The sequence below is a fragment of the Geotrypetes seraphini genome, chromosome 4 (assembly GCF_902459505.1).
Source record: "Geotrypetes seraphini chromosome 4, aGeoSer1.1, whole genome shotgun sequence".
Classification (NCBI taxonomy): Eukaryota; Metazoa; Chordata; class Amphibia; order Gymnophiona; family Dermophiidae; genus Geotrypetes; species Geotrypetes seraphini.
Genome location: NC_047087.1, coordinates 292,882,021 through 292,905,822, shown reverse-complemented (window position 1 = coordinate 292,905,822; position 23,802 = coordinate 292,882,021). Strand labels below are relative to the sequence as shown.

Here is a 23,802-nt window from a genome sequence, read left to right as displayed (position 1 = left end):
ATTTTATTCAAATTTTGTTTGTGGTTATTTTCCCCATTTCTCCCCCCCCCCCCCTTTTTTTTTTTTTTATCCTCCCCTGCCATCAGCTACCTTCCATCCATTTGCATTTTTGCATTCATGTTGGACAGGTCAACTCAGATGATAACTTCCCTATTATCGGGCACCATTTTTTGGGAAACTTTGGCCATGAGTTTCCTTGGTTTTAAGTGTTCAATGAAAGGTTTAAAAAAAAACAACCCAAAAACCCACCCCCTTCTTTTGATACTCTGAGCTTTTTTTGTGATGTGAAAAGAAAAAAAGCAGAGCTTCTGGCCAATCCATACAAAATGAAAGTGAGCAGCTGTTAACTTTTAGACATGGAATTTTGGAAAATACTATGCATTAACATTGATGTGATGGGTTTTTGTTCTGTGGCTGGGAAGGAGAGTATATTTAGAAAATTAGCTGTTTGGTTTTTAATGTAGCCTAACTTTTTTTTTTTTTTTTTTTCCTTTCCTTCTCCTCAGCAATTTTGATTTGCTGAGGAGCATAGTTATCAGCAAGGGCTACCATTAAGACATGTTTTTACTGCTAGCCCATTAGTACTAACTAGGTCTCATTGCATAAAATGGAACCTGTGTTAAAATAGCACGAGTTAGTGGTAAAGTACCGTATTTTCGCGGATATAACGCGCACCGTTGTAAAACGCGCACAGGGGTATAGCGCGCATAAATCACGAAGATATGTAAAAAAACTTTTCTATACCGCGCTCAGGCATATAACGCGCATGCTGCCCGACTCTCCTCTGGCCACCCCGACTCTCCTTTCGCTCTTCCCGACTCTCCTCTGGCCACCCCGACTCTCCTTTCGCCCTCCCCGACTCTCCTCTGGTTGCCCCGACTCACCCTGACTTTCGGTGCACTGCCCCGCCTCTCCGTGCGCTGTCCCGACTCTCGTTCACCTGCCCTGACTTTCCGTGCACTGCCCCGCCTCTCCGTGCGCTGTCCCGACTCTCGTTCACCTGCCCTGACTTTCCGTGCACTGCCCCGCCTCTCCGTGCGCTGTCCCGACTCTCGTTCACCTGCCTTGACTTTCGGTGCACTGCCCCGCCTCTCCGTGCCTGTCCCCCTTGAAGTCCTGTCCCCCCTTGAAGGTCTGCCTGTCCCCCCTTGAAGGTCTGCCTGTCCCCCCTTGAAGGTCTGCCTGTCCCCCCTTGAAGTCCTGTCCCCCTTGAAGGTCTGCCTGTCCCCCTTGAAGATCTGCCTGTCCCCCCTTGAAGTCCTGTCCCCATCCTGAAAGCCTGATGCCCCCCCTCGACGTCCGATTCTTCTCCCCCCTCGGCAGGACCACTCGCACCCCCCCCCCGAAGGACCGCAGACTCCCCGACAATATTGGGCCAGGAGGGAGCCCAAACCCTCCTGGCCACGGCGACCCCCTAACCCCACCCCGCACTACATTACGGGCAGGAGGGATCCCAGGCCCTCCTGCCCTCGACGCAAACCCCCCTCCCCCCCAGCCGACCCGCGACCCCCCTGGCCGACCCCCACGACCCCCCCCACCCCCCTTCCCCGTACCTTTGGAAGTTGGCCGGACAGACGGGAGCCAAACCCGCCTGTCCGGCAGGCAGCCAACGAAGGGATGAGGCCGGATTGGCCCATCCGTCCTAAAGCTCCGCCTACTGGTGGGGCCTAAGGCGCGTGGGCCAATCAGAATAGGCCCTGGAGCCTTAGGTCCCACCTGGGGGCGCGGCCTGAGGCACATGGGCCAAACCCGAGCATGTGTCTCAGGCCGCGCCCCCAGGTGGGACCTAAGGCTCCAGGGCCTATTCTGATTGGCCCACGCGACTTAGGCCCCACCAGTAGGCGGAGCTTTAGGACGGATGGGCCAATCCGGCCTCATTCCTTCGTTGGCTGCCTGCCGGACAGGCGGGTTTGGCTCCCGTCTGTCCGGCCAACTTCCAAAGGTACGGGGAAGGGGGGTGGGGGGGTCGTGGGGGTCGGCCAGGGGGGTCGCGGGTCGGCTGGGGGGGAGGGGGGTTTGCGTCGAGGGCAGGAGGGCCTGGGATCCCTCCTGCCCGTAATGTAGTGCGGGGTGGGGTTAGGGGGTCGCCGTGGCCAGGAGGGTTTGGGCTCCCTCCTGGCCCGATATTGTTGGGGAGTCGGCGGTCCTTCGGGGTGAGGGTGCGAGTGGTCCTGCCGGGGGGGGGATGGATCGGACGTCGGGGAGTCGGCCGGGCAAGAGGGCTTGGGCTCCCTCTTGCTCCGATCGTGGATGCGGGTGCGGGTGGGAGCGCGTGCGAGCGGTCGTTCGGGGTGGGGGTGCGAGCGGTCCTGCTGGGGGGGTGAATCGGGCGTCGGGCGGGGTGGGAACTGTTTAAAAACTTTTGTATACCGCGCTCAGGCATATAACGCGCGAGGGGTATGCGCGGTACGTAAAAACCACGTATAACGCGCGCGTTATATCCGCGAAAATACGGTAATATGTCTTAATGGTAGCTCATGTTGATTACACTCATAAGTTACAATAAATCCTTTTCCAAAGGTCTTGTAAGTTAAGTGGATACATGAAGGCTTGGGAGAGATACTTAAGAGTCACAAGGAGTATTAGTAAAGGAAGTTGGATTTGGATTCTGGTTTTCCCTGTTGTTCAACACATTGCTGTACCTACCGTGTTTCTCTGAAAATAAGCCCTAGCATGAGTTTCGGGGTACGTCCTAATATAAGCCCTACCCCAAAAATAAGCCCTAGTTGGATTGACCCCCGAAGCCCCTCCTGAATGTTCCCGATTCGCCGAAAGCAGCACTCTCTTCCCCACCCCAAATGTTCAGCATCTTTCCTCCCCTCTCACCCATCCTCTTGCACAGTATCTTTCCATCTCTCCCTCCCATCCCTCTGTGCAGCAGAACCCTGCCGACCCTCCCACCGTGAGGCTGACATAACCTCCATTCCAAACAGCGGCGGTGGCAGCACTGAACAGGCTGCTTCACTGCCTTCCCCGCTGGGGCCTTCCCATCACTCTGCCACATCACTGATGTCATCAGTGATGCCGCACAGGGAAGGATTCAGTGCTGCCGCCCGCTGCTGTTTGGAATGGAGGTATGTTTGCCTTGCGGTGGGAGGGTCAGCAGGGTTCTGCTGCACAGGGGGATGGGAGGGAGAGATGGAAAGATGCTTCGCAGGGGGATGGGTTAGCAGGGTCATTGAGGTTCTGCTGCATGGGGAGAATATTTTTGTATTCTATACAACATCCCCAAATTAGTGAAGATCACCCACTGCAGCTGTCCTGGGATTTCTAGCTCCAAATGCTAGCTTTAGTTGGACTGCAACACCCCAAACACTGAGTGTAATAGTCTTAAAAGTTGTCAAACTGGTGCCAGACATACTTCAGCACAGGCTTCCATTACAGTAAACAGGCAATTGGTTTATCCTTTGGAGCTGTTTGGTATTGTAGTTACCTCAGAAAAGCCCTGGTATTGTTACCTCAAAAGCCCATGTATTATCTGTTCCACAAAGATCCCAGGACTTTTTTTTTTAAATATATTTCAGAAATGTTATGACATCTGAAATTCAGTTTGTTTAAGGATGATCTGTAATTTGTTTGTTACCCATTTAAAGCTCTCTTTTATTGGGAAGATATAGGCATACAAGAACAGTGCTTAGATTAGATTGGATCTAACGCAACACAATGAAATTGCTTTTGGGGTTCTGCTGCATGGGGGGGATGAAAGGGAGTGATAGAAAGATGCTGCACAAGGGGATGGGTGAGAGATCGTTGTACACACACAAAAAAGACAATCCCTAAAATAAGCCCTAGTGCGTTTTTTTGGACCCAAAATTAATGACAGTGTCTTATTTATAGTCATACAATATGTTTCAAATTTTCTGCTTTTCTTGTAAATATGTCTATATTTAAGCTGTATGTTACTTTCCATAAATGTGATTTTTTTTTTTTTCCCCTTAGATAATATCGGTTCAGTCAGACTGCATTGTTTCAGTACAGATTTTAAAAACATTGATTGATGTTACCATTATTAATTGTGAGTATGCTAACAAGCAATACTTGAAGCTGATGTGGAAGAGGATTTTATTTTTATTTAACTGCATTATAATTACATATTCTGAGCTGCTAAATCACTAAGCTACTGGTTAATAGTAGGAAATCTGAGAAAGATATAAAGTAGGCTTCCAGGATGCAAAGGCTTAGCTGGAATTTTTGAAATTCAAAGTAGGCTTAGAAGCTAGATTCTTCAAAATAACATTTTCTTGTAATATTCCTAGGTTTTTTTTCTAACATTCAACTTATTGGTTTTAATAATAGATGCTTCTGTTGTGAATACACAGGAGTCCATACTTGAGCTGTTAATTCCCATTTCCCACGAACTGGGAACTCCTCTTCTGCAGTGGATCACAGCACCCTAGTTATTCCTTCTATAAGCGAACTCAGTTTTGTTTTGCTCTGCTGTTTTTGGGTTTTTTTCTTTGTTTTCGGTGATTTATTTATTTTTTTTCCACTGGATTTTTCCACTTCTTCGTGCTTTATTGCTCGGAGGTCCCTTGCTCAGATATACTGTGTCAGGGAAAGGACGCAGTCCCATATGGGAGGACTGCTGCTCCCAGGCCAATCTCAAAGTGCCTGTGGAGCCAGTCTGCTTTGGGTCCCTTCAGGAACTTGGGGTCTGTCCACCTGAGAGTGTCTCGCCTGCTGATTTGGTCAAAGGCTTGAGCGCAGGTTGTGTGGTCCCTGAGTAAGAACCCTGAGAGTATCGAGGAACAGACTGTGTAATTTTTCTTCTGCATGAGGAATTCCGGGGATGGGAGTCGGTGGCCATGGTCCATCAGTCAGCAGTCAGATTTCCTTCGATAGTTGAGGTCTGAGGCAGAAATCCTTTTCTCTGCAGCCAGGATGATTCAAACAAAACAGGCACCCGAAGCAATACTGAGTACTCCCATTGGTGAACATCAGGAGGGTTTCTGAAATTTGGAGTTCTCTTTAGCATCCCTCCAGACCAGCACAGATGGATGGGTTTACATTTCTCTGAGGTATCAGCCACCCCTGAGGAACCTGAGACCATTGGAGACCACACAGACACCATCTGAATTCATGCAATAAGCCTTTTACATGGCAAACGCAAAATCTGGAGAGAACCCCACAGCTGGAAGAGTCGCTGCCAAGGAAGAGGCCTGCAAGACCTATTCCTGTTTCTTCAATCTAGGTAGGAGCTTAGCAGAAGACGCGGCCAAGATGGCAGAGTTTCCTGCCAAGGAAGAAAAAATGTTCCTCTAAGTTAGCTGATAAAGAAATGGCCTGAACATAAAGCCGCAGAAAGGGAATACCCAAAAGCCCCAACACAATGGCAGGGGAATCTAGGGCATCTCCACCACTGGCCAGCGTATCTTTTGGGGGAATACCCTGTACACACAGTGGCAAGAGAACCCTGGGTAACCCCACCGCCAGCTGACTCTCGCTTCCAGATGCCAGGGAACCCCTTTTGCCAGCCTGCACAGCTGCACGCGAAGCTGGCGAAGGATTCCCCCTTCACGCAGCCACAAACAAAAAAAATAGCTGCCAGCATCGAGGCTTCAGCAGGAGCAGGTAGAGCACTTCTTTGGCCAAGAAGTGCTCATTGCAAACCCCCACGCAGCTGGCTCCAAAGAGAAAACACCTGCTAAGAATAGAAGTTTAAAATCTTTCCTTCAGACCAGAACTTTTTTAAGCTTAATTTAAAAGAGCAGATTCCACAGGATCTCTAAGCAGTAATCAGTGCCCAAAGGCACCACTAAACAAAAAAGGGGAGGTGGAGGAATGGGGGGAGGGACTCTGCTGCTTGAGTGTAGCACCCCCATGGGCCCCTACTTCTGTCCAGTAAAGGCCACTCCCTATCCCCTCCAACAAGAGACCCAATTAACCATTGTCTATTACCTAAACAGGACTGCAGCCTAAACAGGCTTACCACCTCCACCTGCTAGAGATTGAAAACAGACTGATCTCTAGGGGACTGCATAGCCTACTTGTACTACTGCTTCAGTTCAGTTTGTTCTCAAGTCTCCACATGCTGGCAGAGGAACATAAACCCAGCCGTCTGTGCCATCTGGAGGGATGCTAAAGAAAACTCCAAATTCCAGAAACCCTCCCGATGTTCCCTATAGGAAATAATAGGAGTACTCGCTGTGACTTCAGGTTCTTGTTCGTCTGAATCAGCCTGGCTGCAGAGAAAGGAGGATTTCTGCCTCAGAAATTACTCAGACCTCAACCGTTGAAGGAAATCTAGCTGCAGGCTGATGGACCACAGTCGGACCACAGCCACTGACTCACCCCCTGGAATTCCTCAAGCAGGGGAGAAATTATGCAGCCTGTTCCTTCATACCCTTAGGGTCCTTACTCAGGGGTAACACAACCTGCGCTCGAGCCTCTGACCAAATCAGAAGGCAAGACACTCTCAGGTGGATAGACACCAAGCTCCCTGAAGGAACCCAAAGCAGGCTGGCTCCACAGGCACTCAGAGATTGGTCTGAGAGCAGCAGTCCTCCCTCATGGGACTGCGTCCTTTCCCCGGCGGAGTATGCCTGAGCAGGGGACCTCTTGAGTACCAAAGCATGAAGAACTAAAATTCTGGTTGGAAAAAACTCGCTGAAAACAAAGGAAAAAAACCAGCAGCACTTGCAAAAGGAATAACTGAGAAGGGTGCTGTGATCCACCGCAGAAGGGGAGGAATGTTCAAGTTCTTAAAGAGAGATCCTGCTGCAGTTTGCAGGAAATGGGAATCAATAGCTCAGGTATGGACTCCTGTGTATCCAGATTACTGAGGTACAAGCCTAATCTGGCTGCATTTTTTTTTTTTTTGTTAACCATGCTGCCTATACATTTAGGGGAGTAAGTATTAAACTTTTTTTTATACCGGAGACAAATTTTCAGTTCATGATGTATTTCTTCTGTATTGATGATACATACTGCAGCTTTGATATGTCTGCATTCATCTCACATCCATAATAACATAGCATGTAAATTTTGGAGCATGTCATTCTACTACCTTGACCAAGACGTGTCATTGCACATTTCTTTGTTATAACACAATAAAGCAATTTAATTTTCCTTAGCAAAGCAGCAGATGAATCCAGAGACAAGGGGGATAGCTCACATCGACCAGCAGGTGGAGATAGAGAAACTGATTAACAGTTGGTCTTATAGCCTGGTGTTCCTCTTGTTTATTCAGTTTGCTCTATCTCCCAGCAGGGGTTGGAGCTATCTCTCTAGCTCCTGGATTCTGGCTGTGCCGGGTGAATTGGTGTTCACTTCTATTCCTCTGTTGAGACTAGCTCTCTTCAGTAGGACAGGGGTGCCTGGCTGAGCGGTGCCGGCTTTGGGAGCTACACCTGGGCCCTCCCAGGTCCCTTCTCCACCCTTCCCTCTGGTTGATTGAGGGGTTGCCTTGGGGCTCTATTTGTTTCTTCATTCCAGTTTAAAAAAAAAAAAAAAACTGCCTGTGCTGAGCTGTGCCTTTTTTTGAATCGGCTTACTGTACAATTGCCAGCTATATCCTTGCTTTCCTGTGGGCGGTCTGAGAGTGAGGTGGTGAGTAGATTTCTACTTTCTGTTTGTTCTTTTGTAATACTTTGTTCGTTCCCGAGTGCCGGTTTGTTTTTGAAGGCAGCGTCGGCGGTTGGCGGCTTTCTCCGTGTAAAAAAAAAAAAAAAAGTTGTTTGCCGAAAACAGATTATGGCGGCAGAGTCTACTCAGCGGTGTTCGCGCTGTGGGAAGCGCAGAACACTGTCGGGATTCTGCTCCGCCGGTTGTTCAGATACACTGGCAGAAGATTCCTTCTTGCAGGCGTGTGACTTGGCCATTTCCCGAGTTGGGGAGGCGCGCGCGTCGTCCCCTGCCCTCGCGGTCGACTCGGTCTTGCTGCAGGGCTCTTCCGCGGCTGAGGGCAGTTCGGCGGCTGCCGGGGAGTCGGGAGCACTGGGAGGAACCGCGGTTCCGCTCTTCGGCGCAGAACAAGTAGGTTCGGCGGCATTTGGGCTGAGTTCGTTTACTCTGGAATTTATCATGCTGATGCACCGGGCTTTCATGTTGTAGAGCTCTCAGCCTGCTCAGCCAGTGCCTTTAAACTTTCAGTTACTTCCGGTGCCTTCTACCTCTTCTGGGTTAACTAGTTCTAATGCTGGTGCGACGGCAGGTCATGTGGTTTCTCCAGTGAAGTCGCAGGTAGCAAAAAAGCGCAGACTCGCGACCACGGATGATGGGGATCCTATTCCAGTATCCCCTTTTTCTCTTCCTGAGTCACTAGAGGAAGGTGAGGTCTTGGATTGGGAAGCGGAGGATCCCCCGGGTAGGGAAGTGGATGACCCTTCCGCTCTCTCTCTTTTTTATAGAGAAGAACTTTCTTCCTTAATTTCAAAAGCATTGCAGGGTTTAAACATCTCACAGGAGGATGCTAAGGTGTCGGGAAACCCCCTTATGGCGGGAACACGTAAGCCACCTAAGTCCTTTCCGGTGCATGAAGCCATGCAGGAGCTTATCTCGGCACAATGGGACACACCGGACGCCAGTTTACGGGTGGCGAAGGCCATGCGGCTCTTGTATCCGGTTAACCCGTCCGAACTCAGAAATTTCAGTTGCCCAGATTTGACGCACTGGTGGCCGCGGTTACTAAAAAGACTACCTTGCCGGTGGAAGGGGGAGTAACGCTGAAGGATGCCCAGGATAGGAAGATTGAATCTTCACTGAAAATGTCCTTTGAAGTGGCTGCTGTTACCTTACAGGCCGCGATATGTAGCTCTTATGCGGCGCGGGCGTGTCTCCAGTGGTCTCAAGTGATGGCGGATAATTTGATAGAGTCCAGGGGTTCTGTCCCTTCGGAACTGGCTGATTTGGAGTCAGGTTTGGCATATTTGGCAGATTCCTTATATGATATTATTCGCGCTTCTGCAAAGCAGATGTCCCTTTCGGTTGTTTCTCACAGATCTTTATGGCTCCGTATTTGGGCGGCAGATGCGGCGTCCAAGCTTCGGCTCGTGAAACTCCCTTTTAAAGGGGGTTGTTTGTTTGGGGAAGATTTAAATAAATTGGTGAAAGATTTTGGGGATACCAGAACGCAGCGATTACCAGAAGACAAGCCTAGGCCCCCTTTGAAGTCCTCGTCGTCTAGACCGCGTTTGAGGGATGTTAGGAGATACAGGTCTAGTAAACCATTCTTCAGGTCAGCGTATGGTTCTTTCTCTTCTTCGAGACCTAGGTTTCAGCAGAAGAGTTTCTTTCGTACGGCGAAACCTACTTCAGCTCAGCCGGCCCGTGCCCCAGCAAGTCGCACTCCACAATGACGGGGTCTTGGCTCCCTCCGCCATTCCCTTAGGGGGACGGCTGTCGGCTTTTTTGGCGGAGTGGGGCAAAATCACGTCAGATCAGTGGGTGTTGGACATTATTCTAGAAGGTTACAAGTTAGAGTGCGCCTCTCCCGTCGCCGATTCTTTTTTGGTGTCCCTGTGCAATGGGGCGGCCAAGGGAGACGCGGTCCGCTTAACTCTTCAGGTTCTTCTGGATCTGGGGGCGGTGGTGCCGGTGCCACCGGAAGAGTTGGGTCTCGGCATATATTCCCTATACTTCATTGTACCCAAAAAGGGGGGGTCGTTCAGGCCGGTGCTGGATCTCAAGGGTGTCAACAAATTTCTCAGTATTCGCCATTTCCATATGGAGACGGTTCGCTCAGTTATTGCGGCAGTAAGGCCGGGAGAGTTCCTCACGTCCCTCGATCTCAAAGAGGCGTACCTCCATATTCCGATATGGCCTCCGCATCAGCGGTTTCTGCGGTTTGCGATCCTCGGCCAGCATTATCAATTTCGAGCGATGCCCTTTGGCCTTGCAACGGCTCCCCGCACCTTTTCAAAAGTGATGGTGGTAGTGGCAGCTTTTCTGCGCAAAGAAGGAATTCGGGTACACCCTTACTTAGACGACTGGTTGATCCGCGCCTCTTCCAAGCAGGAGAGTTTGTCGGTGACTCAGAGTAATCTCTCTCCTTCAGTCGTTGGGGTGGATCGTCAACTTTCCAAAGAGTTCTCTGTCCCCGTCCCAGTCTTTGGTGCATCTGGGGGTCAGGTTCGACACTTGTCTGGGAAAAGTGTTTCTACCTCGAGATCGGGGAGAGAAATTGCAGTCTCAGATTCTGCTACTTCTCGGGTCGCCCAGACCGCGGGTTTGGGATTATGTACAGGTTCTGGGCTCGATGGTGGCGACTCTGGAGGTGGTTCCCTGGGCTCGGTTCCACATGAGGCCATTACAGCAGTCTCTTCTTTCTCGATGGTCCCCGGCATCTCAGGACTACAATCAGCGTCTCCAGTGGTGTCCTCGGGCGGCTCGCAGCATGCAGTGGTGGCTAAACGAGTTCCATCTATTCCGGGGCATGCCGCTAGCTACGCCAGATTGGGTCGTGATTACAACGGATGCCAGTCTTCTGGGCTGGGGGGCGCAGTGCCTGCAAACTTCAGTGCAGGGGGTGTGGTCCTCGGAGGAGGCCCAGTGTTCAATCAATTTGCTGGAGTTGAGAGCTATCAGGCTTGCGCTTCAGGCGTTCCAGTCTCTGATTCAGGACCGTCCGACCAGGGTCTTTTCGGACAGTGTCACGGCGGTGGCATATGTCAATTGTCAGGGGGGGTACCCGGAGGCAATGATGCTGTTTCGGTGGGCGGAGATGCATGTTCCTCTTCTTACAGCGGCACACATTGCGGGTCACGAAAACGTTCAGGCGGACTTCCTCAGCAGAAATCTTCTCGATCCAGGCGAATGGGAACTGTCTACTCGGGCGTTCGATCTGATGGTCCTTCGGTGGGGGCTTCCAGAGATGGATCTCATGGCCTCATCCCGCAATGCAAAGCTGCCTTGGTTTTTCAGCAGACGCAAGGAGAAGGGCTCAGAGGGGGTGGACGCGTTGGCTCTCCCGTGGCCTCCGAATTCCCTTCTGTATGTATTTCTTCCTTGGCCAATGATAGGTCAAGTTTTACAACGCATCTCTCTTTCGGGGCAGAGTGATCCTGGTGGCTCCGGATTGGCCGCGTCGACCTTGGTACGCGGATCTAATTCAACTTTCAGCAGGCGATCGGATAAAGTTCCAGGTGACTCCGGACTTACTGACTCAGGGTCCAATCTCCATGGAAAATCCGGCCCAATTTGGTCTTACGGCCTGGCTATTGAACGGTTGCGGCTGAAAGATAGGGGCTATTCGGAACAAGTTATTGCCACTCTTCTTCAAGCTAAGAAGATTTCTACTTCTGCCTCCTATGCTAGAGTCTGGAGAATTTTTGAGGCATGGTGCGGAAAGCAGGGTATTGCGCCCTTCCAGGCATCTCTGTCGGCTATTCTTTCTTTTCTGCAGGAGGGCTTAACTAGAGGGTTAGCCTATAACTCTCTGAAGGTTCAGGTGGCAGCCATTGCCTGTTACAGGGGCCGGGTGTCTCGCTCGACGCTCGCATCGCAGCCGGACGTGGTCCGATTCCTCAAGGGGGTTCACCATATCCGCCCTCCGGTAAGGCGAACCTGTCCAGCGTGGAGTCTTAAACTTGTCCTTGGGAAGTTGCAAGCGGCACCTTTTGAGCCTTTGTCTGCGGCTACATTGAAGGATGTCACGTTAAAAACGGTGTTTTTGGTGGCTATGGCTTCTGCAAGGCGAGTGTCGGAACTACAGGCGCTATTTTGCAGAGAACCCTTTTTACGTATTTCGGATACCGGAATGTCTGTGCGGACAGTGCCGTCCTTCCTCCCTAAGGTGATTTCTTCTTTCCATGTGAACCAGAGTTTATTCCTCCCGGCCTTTCGAAAGGAGGATTGGGGAAAGCGATTCTCGTCGTTGCGTCTACTGGATGTGCGCCGGATGATTCTACATTATTTGAGGGTGACTAACGACTGTCGTAGGTCGGATCACCTATTCGTCTTATTCGCGGGCAAAAACAAGGGTATGGCTGCTTCTAAAGCTTCCATTGCTCGTTGGGTCAAAGAAACTATTGCTTCGGCTGATTTGTTGACGGGGAAGCAAGTACCGGAGCAACTTCGTGCTCATTCGACTCGAGCATTGGCTACGTCGTGGGCGGAGTCCGGTGGTCTGTCTTTGGAGGATATGTGCCGGGCGGCTACATGGTCGTCTGGGAATACCTTTTCGAAGCATTACCGTTTGGACGTGGCTGCCCGTGCAGAGGCTAGTTTTGGCGCTTCGGTGATTGCAGAGGCGGCATTGGCTTCCCACCCAGTTTGAGTTTGCTTTGCTACATCCCACTTGTCTCTGGATTCATCTGCTGCTTTACTAAGGAAGGTAAAATTATGTTCTTACCTGTTAATTTTCTTTCCTTTAGAAGCAGCAGATGAATCCAGAGCCCCACCCCTGTGGACTATCTGTCTGTATGTTAGGCTGAATTTTTTCAGTTGAGGTATTGTTGGTAATTGTATTCTTACATTTCTGATTTAAACATTCACTACTGGAATGAAGTTTTTTATTTTGGATATTCATTATCCTATCTCGGGATGCTTGGGCAAGGCGCATAACTGAATAAACAAGAGGAACACCAGGCTATAAGACCAACTGTTAATCAGTTTCTCTATCTCCACCTGCTGGTCGATGTGAGCTATCCCACTTGTCTCTGGATTCATCTGCTGCTTCTAAAGGAAAGAAAATTAACAGGTAAGAACATAATTTTACCATATAGAGTACGAGAGGAGCATGGTCGAATAATGTGCTAAAGCATTGATGCAGATAAAATGTGCACTACATATTAGTTTGCATTGTTACTCATGCTTGTTAACTCTTCTTAACCCCAGTGTAGTAAGCTAATAGGCTAATATAGTGTTTTTCAACACTCTGGTACACATACCCTTGGATATGTGGGCCACCTATTGAGGGCACACGGCCTGGCTGCCAGCAGGGATTCCTCCCTGCCTCCGCCCCCTGCTGAAGCTGCAGTCGATGGGGATCCTTGTCTGCCTGCCCACTGCACCACACCTGAAGCTGATTATGCCGGAGCCAACATGCTCCATTGCTTCCCCCCCACACCCGCAGCAACTCTGCGCAGGGACGGGCCACAGCGCATGCAGCGACTCTCACACGACCAGCCCACAAGCCTTCCTCCCTCCCCAATAATTCTGATGTTGGAGAGAAGGTTTCATGTCAGCCAATCGCTGCCTGGCTGGCCTGGAACCTTCTGACGTCGAGGGGGAGGCTTGTGAGCTGGCTATGTGCAGCGTGTGAGTTGTACACGCCATCATGGCCCAACCCTGCGCAGAGTTGCTGCTGGGGAGGCAATGGAGCATGTCGGCTCTGGCTTGGTGGCAGGGTCGGCTTCGGGGGGTGGTGCAGTGTGTGGGCAGACAAGGAGGCATCCCTGGCAGCAGCTTCAGCAGGAGGCAGGCAGGGATCCCCTTTCGGAAATGTGGCTTCTGTGGACAGGTCGGCTTCGGGGAGGGGGCATGAACTCGACACATGGGGGGCACTAACTTAGGACATAGGAGGGAGGGAATATAAAGGGAGATTTGATGGGCATGAGTATGTGAGTGAGAGATAGTGCACATGGGGAAAAGAAAATGGGCATAGAGAGAGAAGAATGAGGTAGAGATGCATGGGGAATAGAAGGATGAGAGGGAGAAATATTGGATATGGTGGTGGCAGTGGCGTACCAAGGGGGGGGGGGGGCGGTCCGCCCCGGGTGCCAGCCCTGAAGGGGTGCTCCCGGCCTTGCCGTTCAGTCCCCCCACACCCCCGAAGGACCGCTCGCCCCACTGACCTTCCTGCACCCCCTGTGAAGCAGCAAGCAGCAGGATCGCGAGGTCAGCTATCCCTGAGCTGCTTGGGCGCTGCTTCCTGCGCCGCGGTCCCGCCCCTCCTCTGATGTCAGAGGAGGGGCGGGAACGCGGCGCAGGAAGCAGCGCCTAAGCAGCGCAGGGATAGCCGACGTCGCGATCCTGCTGCGGCTGCTTCATAGGTGGTGCAGGAAGGTCAGTGGGGCGAGCGGTCCTTCGGGGGTGTTGGGGACTGAACGGCAAGGCCGGGAGCATAGGTAGTGCTGCTTCATAGGTGGTGCGGGGAGGCCAGGGGGGCGAGCGGTCCTTCAGGGTGGGGCGGGTGGGCAGGCAGGCAGGCATTCAAGGGGGAAGGGGGTGACAGGCAGGCAGGCCTTCAAGGGCGGGGGAACAGGCCTTCAGGGGGAGGGACAGGCCTTCAAGGGGGAGGGACAGGCCTTCAAGGGGGAGGGACAGGCCTTCAAGGGGGTGGGTAGGGCTACAAGGGGGTGGGTGCAGACCTTCAAGGGGGGGACAGGCCTTCAAGGGGGGGACAGGCAGGCAGGTCTTCAAGGTGGGGGGACAGGCCTACAAGGGGGAGGGACAGGCCTTCAAGGGGGGGACAGGCCTACAAGGGGGTGGGACAGGCCTTCAAGGGGGGTGCAGGCCTTCAAGGGGGGACAGGCAGACCTTTAAGGGGGGACAGGCCTTTGGGGGGGACCCTGGTTTAGAAGTACACGGAGGGAAGGGGGTGTTCAAAGAGACGTGCATATGCCAAACTTTGGGGCGGGGATGAAGAAATAATGGGTCTGAAAATAGAGGAGAGGGAGAGAAATGATGGACCATGGGATTTAGGGAGGGAAGGAACTGAAAGGGAGAGAAATTGGACACAAGGGATGGTGTGGAGGAGGGATAGAGATACTGGATAGGAGGGTAATTGGGAAAAGAAAGGGAGAGATGTTGGACTCTGGGGTGGTGGGGAAGGAGGGAGAGATGCCGGATGAAAGGGTAGTTAAGAAAAGGTGGATCTGTGGAGGGAGATGAAAAAAAGAAAAGATACCAGACTTCCTGGGGAGGGAAGGGAAATGGAAAGGGAGGACAGAGTTGGAAGATGGATGGTTAGCACGCAGAAAGAAGAAAGAAAGAGACCCTGGCAAGCAAGTTATCAGAAGAAAACCAGAGCCTTGGACCAACAAGATTTGAAATATAACCAGACAACAAAAGATAGAAAAATTAATTTTATTTTCTGTTTTGTGATTATAATATGTCAGATTTGAAATGTGTATCCTGACAGAGCTGGTGTTGGACTGCAAACGTGAGCTAGGATTTAACAGAGAGAGGAAAAGTCCTTTTTGTTTCTTTATTTTATTTACACCACAGCGCCAGTGTGGTTAGGAGAAGCCAAAGGGGGTGAAAAAGCTATAAAACCCACCAGGAGTTTTGAAAAAAAATCACCCAACTGGGCAGGAAAATCGAATTGAAAAACCAATTCAATAGGCTGAATCGAATCGAAATTTTTTTTCCTGAATCTGGCAGCATTAGTTTGCGCTACTGTCTTAGACTTTAGGACCTGGGATTGGGGAGAGATGGCATCCTCAGTACTTTATAATGCAAGTGAAACTAGGATTTGGTCAGACTTATGAAGGGTCTGCAGAAAAAAAATATTGTATAGGCCGGGGACATGAAACAGCAGGAAATGGGAACTTTTCTTCCTTCTATTTTTGTGAATGGAAAGGCTGAGGATGTCAGAGTTCAGTTAAAATATGTGCTTTATAAAAAAATATAATAATGTGTTTTATAAAGTTTATAGCATAGCTGGCCTACCCAGTGAGGTGTTTCTAGTGGTGGTGGTGGCAGCGTGTCAATGTGTTGAGAGGAAGAGGTGGTCTGGGAAATTCTGCTGAGCAAACTCCGGGCCCATTTCCACCCCCCAGTTAGTCCACTCCACTCAATTGGTTCACACACTGAGTGGGTCTTTGGGTGTTGTGTTGGGATCTCTTCCAGTGGTTTATCAGTATCTCCTGGTCCAAGGAAGGAAACTTTGTTTTATCCCAGGACAAGCAGGCAGGTATTCTCACTAGTGGGTGATGTCATCAGACAGAGCCCCGGTACGGACGTCTCACAAGCACGTGTTGCTTGTAGAAACTTAAAAGTTTCTAGATGCCCGCACCGCGCATGCGCCGGTGCCTTCCCGCCCGGAGATCCGGGCGTGTCTCCTCAGTTCTTTTCTTTCCGCGGAGCTGAGAAGTTCAACTTCATCATGCGCTAGCCGAATTCAGTTAAATTTGCCTTCCTTGTCCGCGTTTTCGCTTTCTTTTAATTACAGTTAACAGTACATTTCTTTTTCAGTTAAAAAAAAAAAAAAAGAAGAAGATTATTTCCTCCGGCGGGTCGAACGGGCCGGCCACGTGGCTCAGGCCCACAGGCTTCGACCTGGCGGCGGAGATTTTCCGGCCTATGTCCCGGCCAATCACCGGGTTTAAAAAGTGCAGCAAGTGCCAACGCGCGATTTCACTCACGGACCCTCACCGGCGCTGTTTGCAGTGTTTGGGTCCTGACCACATTCCGAAATCGTGCAGGCCTTGCTCTACCCTTACGGCACGCTCATTCAAACGGCGTTGCCTATTGTGGGAATCGATGTTCAAGATGGACGCAGCTAAGGATCCTTCAGCCTCCACTTCATCTGATACCTCCCCGGTTCGGGCGAAACCGGTATCGACCCCTCCTGCATCGAGTGTGGTGAAACCGGCATCGTTCATCCCGACAACATCCACGAGCTCGACGTCGGTGCCTGCCCCGGTCTCCTCGGTTCAGGTACCTCTTCCTTCCACAGTACCACCAGTGGTCATCAAAGTGCCGAAAGCTACTAAGCAGAAGCACTCTACCTCGAAGGAGCGCGATGACCGTGCAGGAGGACCCCCTTTCGGTGCGGATCCCTCCTTATCGGCTTCGCTACGGTCCATGCTGGAAGCTCAATTCGTTGAGCTCATGCAGACCATCGGACCCGGGCTCATCGCTGCCATACAGGGTGACCTCCCGGTACCGGTCCAAAGGGGCGGTCCGCCCCCTCCCCCTCCTCCACGCCGTTCGACCTCGAAAACCGACGAGGACGAACGGGGGAGGGCGGCGATGCCCATGCGGCAAGCCTCGCTTACCGATATGCCGCCATTAGAGCCCATTACGCCTCCGCGCCAACATGGGACCAGACCTCCGATCGATACTCAAAGCCCTGGGCATAGTCAGGAAGAGTTCTTCCGTACTCCTTACCAGACTTGGGTAGCATCGCAAGAATCCGCATCGCAACCCCAGTTGCGATCCACCGCTTCCAGCCCTATCCACCACTTGGGGGCCTCGGGAGACCATGCGATGCACAGACGATCCCGATCACCGTCCCGCCACCGAGACGGGCACCGATCAAGACACTCATCCTGGCACTCTTCACGCCATTCGGAGGTGTCACCGCAGAAAAAACTGCAACGTATGGGATACTCCTCATCAGAGGTGTCCCCTCCGGAGGGACCGGAGTACGAGGAGACACCCGTACCCGATTCTCCTTGCCACTCCCCGATGTCCATGGATCCGGAGGCCTCTTCCTCCTCCAGCCCGTCCCACAGACCGACGCTGGCGGATCAATTGTCTTTCTCATCATTCCTCCTACAAATGGCGGATGATCTGGATGTGACCCTTGACACGGGCTCCCGATACTCCAAAGAGTATCTGGACACCATGCATTTACCTAACCCTCCAACGGAGTCGCTTCGGCTCCCCCTGCATAAATTGCTGGATCAGACCTTCATGCAGTGTTTCGAAACACCGTACTCCATACCGGCGATTCCCAGCAAACTCGATGCTCGATACCGCATCGTGCACCATAAAGGGTTTGAGGGCCCTCAACTCTCCCACCAATCCCTACTGGTCGAGTCCTCTCTTAAACGCTCTCATCCCTCTCAGGTCTACGCCTCTGTACCGCCGGGCCGAGAGGGGAGAACGATGGACAAATTTGGTAGAAAATTCTATCAAAACTCCATGATGGCGTCACGGGTGCTGAACTACAATTTCTTTTTCTCTTCCTATCTGGAGTTCTTCTTGCCGGTGCTCCGCAAGTTCACTCCGTTCATAGACACCCAAGCTCGATTCGAGGAAGTGGTAGCCTCCCTCTCCCAATTACGCCTCCAGCTGATGCAATCCTCCTTCGATGCATTCGAACTCTCGGCACGTGCTGCCGCAAGCGCGGTAGCCATGTGTCGCCTGGCATGGCTCCGTACAATCGATATGGATCCCAACCTCCAGGACAGACTCGCCAACGTACCATGTGCGGGAGCTGACCTGTTCGATGAGTCTATCGAAACTGTTACCAAGAAGCTGTCGGATCACGAAAAATCTTTTCAATCCATCCTGCGGCCCAAACCCAAACCTCAACAGTCTCGACCTTCCAGGCCACCCCTGATTTACCAGCGGCATTACATGCCCAGACAAACGCCTGCTGCGAGACAACCTGCGAAGAGACAACCTCCCCAGAAGTCTCAGCAAAAACCTCAGCCACCGGCTGCACCTAAGGCTCCCCAGCCCTTTTGACTCCCCTCCTGGGAGCATAACCGACACCGTTCTGCACCCCTCAGCCTCTCCCATAGGGGGCCGCCTCCATCTTTTTTACCATCGATGGGAGGCCATAACCACGGACCTATGGGTCCTTACCATCATAAGAGAAGGATACTCTCTTCACTTCCATCGGGTCCCCCCGGACCATCCTCCAAGAGAGTATCCTTCAAGCTCGACACAGACCGCCCTTCTTCTTCAGGAAGTCCAAACCTTACTTCAGCTTCGGGCTGTCGAGCCGGTCCCGTCAGACCAATTGAACCGAGGGTTTTACTCCCGGTACTTCCTCGTCCCGAAGAAAACGGGCGACCTGCGACCCATTTTAGACCTTCGGGCCCTCAACAAGTTTCTGGTCAAAGAGAAGTTTCGCATGTTGACTTTGGCTTCTCTATACCCCCTCCTCGAGCAGAACGACTGGTTATGCTCCCTGGATCTCAAGGAGGCCTACACTCACATCCCCATTCACCCGGCCTCCCGAAAGTTCCTCAGATTTCGGGTGGGAAATCTGCACCTACAGTATCGAGTGCTACCATTCGGCCCCTCTTCGTCCCCCAGAGTCTTCACAAAGTGCCTGGTGGTAGTGGCCACGGCACTCCGAGACAGGGGTCTACAGGTGTTCCCATACCTCGACGACTGGCTCATCAAGGCCCCGTCAGCCCCAGAGGTCACTTCGGCGGTCTTGGCTACAACCTACTTCCTCCAGAATTTGGGCTTCGAGATCAACTTTTCCAAGTCTCATCTACAACCCACCCAGTCCCTCCCCTTCATCGGAGCGGTCCTGGACACCACTCGACTCCGAGCATTCCTGCCTCTGCAACGCATGGAGTCTCTTCTTCATCTCTGCCAGTCGGTGTCTACTCGCCAAACCCTACCGGCGAGACAACTGATGGTGCTCCTGGGCCATATGGCCTCCACAGTACATGTGACACCCTTTGCCAGACTCCATCTCAGGATCCCCCAGTGGACCCTGGCATCACAGTGGAATCAGACGTCCGATCCACTAACCAAACACATCTTAGTCACACCTGCTCTTCGGCAGTCTCTACTTTGGTGGATGACCTCTTCGAATCTATCCAGAGGTTTGCTGTTGCACTCTCCCCCCCATCAGAAAGTTCTCACAACCGATTCGTCGAACTATGCATGGGGGGCCCACCTGGATGGTCTCCGCACCCAAGGATTCTGGACCAGTGCGGAAAGACTACATCAAATCAATCTACTGGAGCTCAGAGCCATCTTCAATGCGCTCCAAGCTTTCCAACACCTACTTCACGACATGGTGATCCTCATTCGCACAGACAATCAGGCCGCCATGTATTATATCAACAAGCAAGGAGGCACGGGCTCGGCCCTCCTTTGCCAGGAAGCTCTACGAGTCTGGGACTGGGCGGTGCGCCACAACGCCTTCCTCAGAGCTGTCTACATTCAGGGGGAGAACAACGTCTTAGCAGACAAACTAAGTCGTCTGCTACAACCGCACGAATGGACTCTCCATTCCAGCCCCCTTCACCAAATCTTCACACAGTGGGGGACGCCTCAGATAGACCTCTTTGCGGCTCCCCACAACTCCAAACTGCCTCAGTTTTGCTCCAGGATCTACACTCCTCATCGCCTCGAGGCAGATGCTTTTCTACTGAACTGGGGGAAACGATTTCTATATGCGTTCCCACCATTCCCGCTGATCCAGAAGACTCTGGTCAAGCTGAAACTCGAACAGGCCACCATGATTCTAATAGCTCCTCGGTGGCCCAGACAACCTTGGTTCTCCCTCCTACTTCAACTCAGCAGCAGGGAACCAGTACCACTTCCAGTGTTTCCTTCACTACTTACTCAACATCAAGGATCACTGCTTCATCCCAACCTGCAGTCTCTCCACCTGACAGCTTGGTTCCTCTCAACGTAACCCCTCACCAATTCTCACAAGAAGTGAGGGAGGTCTTGGAAGCTTCCAGGAAGCCCGCCACTCGACAATGCTACTCCCAGAAATGGACTAGATTCTCCTCATGGTGTGTTTCTAAATCAAAGGAACCTCAGCGAGCTTCCTTATCCTCCGTGCTGGACTATCTCCTACACCTATCTCAATCTGGGCTCAAGTCTACATCCATACGAGTCCACCTGAGCGCTATTGCGGCGTTCCACCAGCCCCTACAAGGGAAACCCCTCTCGGCCCATCCGGTGGTCGCCAGATTTATGAAAGGACTCTTCCATGTTAACCCTCCTCTCAAACCACCCCCAGTAGTTTGGGACCTCAATGTAGTCCTTTCCCGTCTCATGAAGCCCCCGTTTGAACCACTCAACAGGGCCCCTCTTAAGTATCTCACCTGGAAAGTGCTTTTTCTTGTAGCCCTTACGTCCGCTCGCAGAGTCAGCGAACTCCAGGCATTGATGGCGGATCCACCATTCACAGTATTCCATCATGACAAGGTGGTCCTCCGCACTCACCCGAAATTCCTGCCTAAGGTGGTCTCCGAATTTCATCTCAACCAATCCATTGTACTTCCAGTATTCTTCCCTAAGCCCCATTCTCACCACGGAGAATCGGCCCTTCACACTCTAGACTGTAAACGTGCTTTGGCTTTCTACCTGGATCGCACCAAGCCACACAGAACCACTCCTCAACTTTTTGTCTCCTTCGATCCTAATAAGTTGGGAAGACCCGTATCAAAGCGCACCATCTCTAATTGGATGGCGGCTTGTATCTCTTTCTGCTATGCCCAGGCTGGATTATCACTTCCTTGTAAGGTCACAGCCCATAAGGTCAGAGCAATGGCAGCCTCAGTAGCATTCCTCAGATCAACACCAATCGAGGAAATTTGTAAGGCTGCCACCTGGTCCTCGGTTCACACATTCACCTCACATTATTGTCTGGATACTCTCTCCAGACGGGATGGACAGTTTGGCCAAACAGTATTGAAAAATTTATTCTCTTAAGTCGCCAACTCCCCCTCCATCCCACTGAGGTTAGCTTGGAGGTCACCCACTAGTGAGAATACCTGCCTGCTTGTCCTGGGATAAAGCAATGTTACTTACCGTAACAGTTGTTATCCAGGGACAGCAGGCAGCTATTCTCACGTCCCACCCACCTCCCCTGGGTTGGCTTCTCAGGCTAGCTACCTGAACTGAGGAGACACGCCCGGATCTCCGGGCGGGAAGGCACCGGCGCATGCGCGGTGCAGGCATCTAGAAACTTAAGTTTCTACAAGCAACACGTGCTTGTGAGACGTCCGTACCGGGGCTCTGTCTGATGACATCACCCACTAGTGAGAATAGCTGCCTGCTGTCCCTGGATAACAACTGTTACGGTAAGTAACATTGCTATCCTTAGCATTGACTTACAGAATATGTTTGTAACAGCGCTGCTTGTGTGGCATTAGGCTATGTAGTGATCGAAAGAAAAAAACAGACCTTTGCACTATATGGTGGGTGTATGAGGAGATTCACATTTCCTGCACAGCTAATTCCATGTGAAGTTACCTTGTGCTGTATTTGACATCTAGCAAGGTCTCTGTTTGAAAGGAAAGATCTAAACTTAAAAATGAAGTGGCCAGAAGTTATGGTAAAAGCAGATAGTGTAGCTGGTTTTAAGAAAGATTTGGACAAATTCCTGGAGGAAAAGTCCATAATCTATTATTAAGACATGGGGGAAGTGTCTGCTTGCCCTGGATCAGTAGCATGGAATGTTGCTACTCTTTGGGTTTTGACCAGGTATTAGTGTCCTGGATTGGCTACCATGAGAATGGGCTACTGGGCATGATGGACCATTGGTCTGACCCAGTTAGGCTATTCTTATGTTATGTTCTCATCTGTAGGGGCCTTTGTTTTCACTTCTTATTTTAATGTATTTTTTTTCTGGCAACTTATCAGTGTTTTTTATAATGGGAACAAAAATGGAAGAGAATTAATGTGTGTGGGATGAGGGGGTAACTAATTTCTTCAGCTAAATAATTCAATCCACTTCAAACAGACATAGGAGAACTCACGCACTATTCACACACCCTCCAACCAAAAACGTCAAAAGAAAAAAACTGTTCGACAACCTCCTAGCCATTCGAGCTGCAACACTCGACCCCCAACCCTACAACCAATTGACATCGACCACATACTGCAAAACCTTCAAAAAGAAATAAAAACCCTTCTATTCAAAAAACACATAAAACCGAACTAACACAATCAGAACTGTCCCAAGCATCACCTGCAACTACTCCATATGTACTACTGATGTCATGACAATTCAGACATAATTTATGTTATGTTATGTTTGGAATATAAGAAAATTTTCACTGGCTGTTTCTATTCTGACCATTTATTCCGTTTCATGGTCATTACAAAAAATATATTTTTACATGGGGGGTGTCAAAAAATGATGGGCCCCGGGTGCCACATACCCTAGGTACGCCACTGGGTGGTGGAGAGAGCAGATTAAAGGGGATGCAAGGGGGAGGAATGTTGGACATAGTGATGAAGGTAGAAATTTAGCATTGTGCTGGAGAAGGGTGATAGAAGGAGCAATGGGCATGGGGCTGGTGGGAAGTGGTGAAATATGCTGCACACGATCCAAGGTATGAGAGAGAGAGAAATGTTGGATGTGGCAGTAGAGTGAGTGGGAGAGATGGACAGTGAGAGAGAGAGGTAGACATATTGCCAATAGGGATGGAGGAGAGAGGAAGAAACTGACTCGTGAAGGTTGGTGAAGGGAATGGGGTCCGGAGAAGAGGAAGCGTGCAGGAGGCAGAAAAAGAAATATTGGACATGCAACCAGAGACTCGTGAAATCACCAGACAACAAAGGTAGGAAAAAAAAATGTTTTCAACTTGGAGATCAAAATGTGTCAGTTATGTGAATTTATATCTGCTATCTATATTTTGCTCTGTATTTGTCTATTTTTCTATACTTATCACTGATTACGTATTTTAAAGTCATCTGCCTTGATCTCTTTGAAACCCCCCCCCCCCCCCCCCCCAATATAAATGAATAACATTTTCTGGGCATACAGTGTGCTTTGTGGTGTTGTTGTTGTTGTTTTTAATTTTGTGGTAACCATTATGTATTAAGATTATATTGTGTATATAAAAAATGGATGGAAGAAATTGCGTTACAATTAGTATTACTATGGGGTGGAGTCTGGGGCGGAGCTTGGGGTGGGTATTCTGTTGGTATTTGTTAGGCTTAGAGGGCTTGAAGTTGAGAAACGCTGGGCTAATGCATTAACAGGTCCTTTAACATGTGTGCGCTGCTGACCATCCTATTGTATGCCTGTGGGCGGCTGGACATTTAACTTTGTAAAAGTCCACCTAGGAGTTTAAAAGAAATCCATACTGAAAAAAGGCAAGCCTAAATACATTACTTAGGAAGATGTTTTGAATTCATACTTCAAGCTATAGTCTGTTAGACATATCTGGTGGCCTAGTGGTCCACAGATCATCACATTATCCCAGGACAAGCAGGCAGGTATTCTCACATATGAGTGATGTCACCGACGGA

At 50.8% G+C, this 23,802-nt stretch overlaps 1 protein-coding gene across 5 annotated transcripts in view; it reads left to right on the top strand.

Annotated features, from left to right (window-relative positions):
• Window positions 1–23,802, top strand: part of SLF2 (SMC5-SMC6 complex localization factor 2) — a 196,864-nt gene that overhangs the window by 93,503 nt on the left and 79,559 nt on the right. For all 5 annotated transcript variants that reach the window (XM_033941811.1, XM_033941813.1, XM_033941809.1 and 2 more), the window contains one exon: window positions 3,940–4,015. In XM_033941811.1, coding sequence (XP_033797702.1) covers window positions 3,940–4,015 — 76 coding nt within the window. The remainder of the gene's footprint in view (window positions 1–3,939; window positions 4,016–23,802) is intronic.